Raw genomic sequence first — 6,000 nt, 5'->3', positions numbered from 1 at the left:
AACAGCAACTCCAGGAGAGAAAGTGGAGCTCCAGTTTGCTTTTACAGACGCTAATTGAAGTAGCTTAATTGCTTTATAATGCCATAGTAGTTATTTTACAGTGGGCAGGCGCTGAGGTTATCTCCTTTCATGTTAATTTAGCCTCACTTCTTCTCAATGACTCACTAAAATTCTGTGTACCTTGTGGTGTGGTGAGTTGTATTATCCTGTTTGTCTAACACTAAACCCACAAATTTAGCTGAAAGTGGATTAAAACAACAGCTTCTCCTTTAATTAAAAATACCTTTCCTTCAAGAAAATATCTCAGTGGCATTAAAAAGCGTTTTAATAATTTAATATACAATAGAAATAAAAAGGGACTAGAGGAGGAGAGCTTCTACTCACCTTTAAACAACCGAATTATCAAACTCGGTGGGCACACTCACGCTGCATATTATTTGATCCGGTATCTCTGTGCGTAAAAGTCGGTGCGTCTTGCGCGGCTTCTGCAGCCTCTCCTCTGCTGTCCGCGCGCGCCCCGGAGCCTCTCGACGGCTGGACCGCGGGAGGCTTTGATAGTCATTTCATGCCTGTAAAAAAAACGTCCCATCGGATCCCACCGCTCGGGTTCTGCCACAGGAGTCACTCGCCGAATGTGTGAAGCCGCATTATCATGTTATGACACCGCTCCTGGCACCGGGGGCAGATGATCGATGACTTGGACGCGCTGCACGCGGAGGGGGGAAGAGGAAAAAAAAAAATCCCCTTCAAACAGGCTGTCACCGACCAGCAACACCTTATGAGCTTAATCAGGAGATAATGCGACTCTTTTACACACTTTTCACTCGTGCGTGGTGGGCTGGGAAATAAATAAAAAGTTGGGTAAAGCTGTAGTTAGTGATCATCATGTGGAAGACAACCACAAAATAAACAAAAACTATTTAAAGTGTCAGGAAATGCTTTGCATGTGCGTCTCCCCTTAAAAAATAATCCTGCATGTAACTTATCCCATTTTAAAATTACTTCATAACCCTTGAAATATCTCATAAATATCTTATACACATTTTGTGGTTGTTAAACTTACTTACTTTTCTTAATTAAAAAAATTCTTGATAAACTAAATGAAATAAGATTTGCACTCCTTTATGTCCCAGTGAGGAATCAAATATAACGAGATACCGTAGTAGAAATTCAAACTATCTTAATTTACATTTACACATTACTTAGTGATGCCATTACTTTTCTGGAAATTACTCGAGAATCCAACTTTCCCCCTCTCCATAAATTAAAGCTCATCAATATTTGACCAAACTTTTACAATCTCTGCCCTGCAAACCAGTGAACACTCGAGCGAACGGTTCATTAAACATAGAGAAAAGTTGGATTAATAACTAGTCAGAGGGAAGAAGAGTTGACAAAACCTTAATCTGAATGCAAGTCTGTTTGGAAAGGAGACGTTTAGTCAAAATGTGAGTGCGTTTGGAAGTAAGTAATTAAGCCAGAGATGTGAAAATTGGTGTGTGTGTGCGTGTGTGTGTGTGCGTGAGTGGGAGACAGAGAGGGAGAGAGAGAGAGAAAGGGTAGGGGAGAGAGAGATAGGGAGAGGGATGTCTTGGTCAAATAATCTATGTTTTGGTGAATTTGCAGACTGCGGAAGTTGACGGAAAACGCAAAATGTGTGTTTTCAACCCGCGGACGATGTTTTGTTTTGCGCCTTCTAGCAAAATGTGGCCTATAACCGATCAATCAGTCCCCGGATCGATCATGTGGGGAGCCAATAGGGGGCTCCCATGTCTGAGCCTCTCTGCCATTGGACGGCCCGGGCAGACTGGAGCGACCCATTCAGCGCTGCTGTGGGGGAGAAGGACGGACGACATGTGAACTGTTACTTAGACATAAAAGATGCTTTGAAAAGCTGCTGCACCGTTTAAATGACTGATTTGAAAACTCAGCATTAGGACCTCCACTCAGTGTAAAGATTAAAACTGATTAGACAACTTTTGTATTAATATTGAAATTAAATCTTGACAATGCTGCCAAATAACTTGAAAAGTTGCATTTATTGTTTATCCACCCAGAGTAGCTAACACACACTTGCAAACATTGCAGGTCGTGCATTTCATGTCTTATTCACACTAATGCAAACGTGGAAACAAATAAGACAGAAGTGCAGAAGTTGATAATAAGCTGCAAGAGGCCTGAAAACCTGCAAGACTGGATTTTGGCTGCAGCACACAGCGTGAATTTCATGCAGACATGATGTTGACAGCCTATCGGAGGCCTGAGCTGACTGTAAAACTATTCAAATGAACTGGTTTTGGATCAGTTAATTAAACTTTTGATGATAGAAATGAAATGATTGATTAGAACGTTAAATCCAGTCCAAGCTCATTCTGCAGTTCAGACCTTATTGGCTCCTGATAACATACCTGACAACATCTCACATCAAAAGTTGAGAGCAGGTTCAATATGTCGTAACAATAAACTGTTTACAAGCAGAGAAGTAGATGCTGAAGGCGTCGACCTCCCCGAAATTCAGACGTGCTCGGTGCTTACAAACGAGTCCAGGCAGAAGAATAAAGTCAGTTTTTATGAGAGATGAGACGTGAAGCTGGAAGTCATAGGTGGATATTCTGTGTTTATTCCCCGTGTTGTTCCCAGCTCGCAGTGCGGGCTGGTTGGGCTCTCGCAGAGTCCTCCCTCCCACCCCTCCTCTCCGCACGACTTGCTGCAGCCCGGTGCGTTGTGTAAGACGCGACCTGTTATGGCCACCACTACTTCCGGGTTTCAGCAGTCTGGTCCAGATCCTCCGCTCCTCCTCAGCTCAACACACACATCCATTGTACACAAACGGGCAGGCGGCTCACGCATACACGCGCACTCACTCACTCCACACATACACACACACACATACGCACACACATACGCACACACGCTCAGCATCGATCGTGGCTCCTTTAAGAAAGCCTAAGCCAGAATTATCACCCCACCTCCTCTTGATCTCCTCTAGACGCTTTTGCATAAGAAAATCAAGCCGGGAGCCGAGAGTGATCAAAGAAAACGAGAGGAGAGCTGCTTCATTTTTTAACTGTGATTGTGACCATTAACATTTAGGTGGTGCCGATCCCGTGGAGACGCGCGTCGGACCATCATTCATCCGGTACTTTTGACAAGCCCTCGCGTTTTGACTGACAGGCGGAGTGGCAAAAAGCCATGAGAGTCGCCAGTTCTGTTTGAGGGGCTATTTTATTTTCACCCTGGTTTTTGGGAAAAGGAGTCTGGCGCCGCTGCCCCGAGGATAAAGCCGAGGACCTATTCACCGCGCCTGGGCTAAACTTGCGCAGAGAGCGGGGGCTGGCTTCACCGTTCCGTGGAAAGAAAAAAACACTCAGGCATACGGGATTTTGGCTGAAACATCTTCCCATTTATTTGGATTTTCTTTCTTCATTTCGTCTCCACCCTGGCCTCAGAGGGGATTTATCTAAACTGAAAGGACGACCAGGGAGTGAGGAGGGTTATGGCGCAACGGGTACGTAGGGCAATCCCCCCCTTAAAAAGTTTCTCTAAGTCTACTGTGCTTGAATGCAATCCTGCACTGTAACGTGGCTTAATGACACACATAGCCGCGCGGACACACACACTCTCGCGGCGAAAGTTTCTGCCCCGTCTCGCTGACACATGGAGACACAATTTCATGTTTGTCGTCGTTTTGGCACGGTATTACGCACGGCCGCACTCGTTTGCTCCACAAACCGGCCCACCGAGGGACATTGGAAGCGCGATCATATCTCACATCGGCTATGTTTTTTAGATTAGTTATGACAGGCCAGTTACTGGAAGCGAAATGGGGGAGGGCATAGAGGCAAAACAAATCCCCACATTTCTCCTCAGACTGCTCCCGTCAAGATTTCAGATCGCACGAAGCTTTTTTTTAAAGGAGAATAACAAAAACAACATACTTAATTTCACCGTCAGCTCTGCTTCGCCGTAAAGTGCGTTAAAACGCGCAATATTAACATAATGCCAGTGAGGCAGTTTTTTTTTTTAGTAATGAGGTGATGACAAACGCTTTGATTCATACACTCCGGGACTGCTTCAGAACAGCGGCTGGATCTTCACGCGGATTGTAAACAGTGTAAAAGCAGAGATGGTAGGGGACACACTGGGCGCATTTAGCTGCTTTAGTTTGGCACCGGAGCTGCACCACGCTGGGGTTTGCACCTCTTTGCCTTTAGGGTCGAAACGCTCAAGCTTTAAGTGATAATGGTTTTTACTCTTTCCCCGGTACTTGTTCGTCACTTTCAGAGAGCACTATCAATAATTCAAACTCTCTTTTTTTAATCCGTTAAAGAAGCAGACTTCAAATAAAGATTTTATTCCAGCTTTTGCAGACCCGAATCAACAATTGTGCGTGTTAAGAAACCACCAGCAGCGTATTTAATAACTACCAACAACAGCGTAAAGATCACGCTATATTATTTAAGCCAAAACTGACACGTGAAAAAAGTTTGAACGTTCAGCTCCGGTTTAAGCTTGTCTGAAAAACACAGCACGCGTTCACTTGCTATTGTTGCATATACACTAACCACAGTATGCCTGGTAGGTAATAGCAAGCTGTTCAATTATGTGCCTTTAAAATTAGACAACACTGCAATTAACAAGTTGAAGACATTTGTTGTTGTACACAGTGAAAACACGGGACCCTAGGCTTCTAAAACCAAATTACTGCCTGCTTAATGATACTGATAATAAAAAAATAATAACAACTGAGCCATGTTGCTGTAGTTTTAGTATTTTGTACTCCCAGTAATTTTGAACATATTGAATAATTCATATTTATTTTTCCTCTGAGCTCCAAGGGTCACTGTGAATAAGCTGAGAACAAAACTAGTTTTCACTTCAGAATAAGAGCTGCAGTTGTCCTACTGTAAACATATTGTCCTGCTTAACAAGTCACCTCGAGTTCAGTCTGTAAAACCAGTTTTCTTGAAAGCGATAAAAATGAAGCCACTCAGGGGAATTTATTTCTCTCGTTTTGCATGTTTTACAAGTTATTAGTAGTTTGGAAGAAAACAAAAAAAAATGCAGCTTAGTGCACTTGAATGAGGAAACCACTTTAAATTAAGGAAAATGTTGAAACATGTCCACTGGTTTTGGAAACTAATGAAACTATTTCGCTCAGTTGACAGATTTTTACTCTACCGTTTTAAAAGAAAATCAAGACCTAAAGTCTCACTTTTCCAACTTTACACAACTTTTATAATATTTTGCTGACTTGTGGTTTTGTAGCAAAGTTAGAACCAGAGTCTGATGTATTCCTGTGCATGTGTATTCACTGTGGCCCCGCGTGTTGTGTTGTGTGCAGTACGAAGACTTGCCCCACTACGCGATGGACGGGGTGGGCATCCCGACCACCATGTACGGAGACCCGCACGGCGCCCGGTCCATGCAGGCGGTGCACCTCAACCACGGGCCCCAGCTGCACTCTCACCAGTACCCGCACACCGCCCACACCAACACCATGCCTCCCAGCATGGGCTCCTCCGTTAACGACGCTCTCAAGAGAGATAAAGACGCTATATACGGGTAGGTGCGAGCCTCCGGTCTCGCGGGGGAGACTCACCCTCTGACATAGGGAGGCAGGCGTGTATCCAGGTCCGGAGAGGGGCGGTGGGTGGGTGAGAGGGGGGTAGCCGGGGTGGGCTAGTGGGTGCAAAGTCAGTCCCGTAACAGAAAAGAAAAGAAAAGAAAAAAGAAACACCGACTAAATGCTCGGGACAGCCGTGTGTCCCGGCGAAGTGTTTCAGCAAAAACACTGGAGCCCCAAACTGCTGCACAGGCGCTGAGAAACAGTGTGGCTGCACGGGGCTTTTGTTGTTCTTTAATTTTTTTTGCACGGTTTGGAATTTTCTGCTTTTAACGTCAGTCATGTTTACCACATGTTTCTGCTGGGTAAACAACTGAACAAACAACTAGGGGAGTAAAGAGGAAACTTGTGGAGGCTGTCTCGTGGATGTCCTG

General features: G+C 44.6%; 1 protein-coding gene across 2 annotated transcripts in view; it reads left to right on the top strand.

Moving 5' to 3' along the window:
* The first annotated feature begins 2,762 nt into the window (after positions 1 to 2,762).
* meis1b (Meis homeobox 1 b) overlaps positions 2,763 to 6,000 on the top strand; it is an 80,246-nt gene continuing 77,008 nt past the window's right edge. Inside the window, exons 1-2 of one of the 2 annotated variants that reach the window (XM_018661497.2) lie at positions 2,763 to 3,508; positions 5,345 to 5,565. In XM_018661497.2, the coding sequence (XP_018517013.1) occupies positions 3,497 to 3,508; positions 5,345 to 5,565 (233 nt within the window). In that variant the 5' untranslated portion in view covers positions 2,763 to 3,496. Of the gene's footprint in view, positions 3,509 to 3,618; positions 4,130 to 5,344; positions 5,566 to 6,000 lie in introns of those variants that run through there. The other variant, XM_018661498.2, reaches the window with a different exon arrangement.

The sequence above is a fragment of the Lates calcarifer genome, linkage group LG16_LG22 (assembly GCF_001640805.2).
Source record: "Lates calcarifer isolate ASB-BC8 linkage group LG16_LG22, TLL_Latcal_v3, whole genome shotgun sequence".
Lineage (NCBI taxonomy): Eukaryota > Metazoa > Chordata > Actinopteri > Centropomidae > Lates > Lates calcarifer.
Note: the sequence above shows the minus strand (reverse complement) of the source record. Positions and strands in the feature narration are given on the sequence as shown.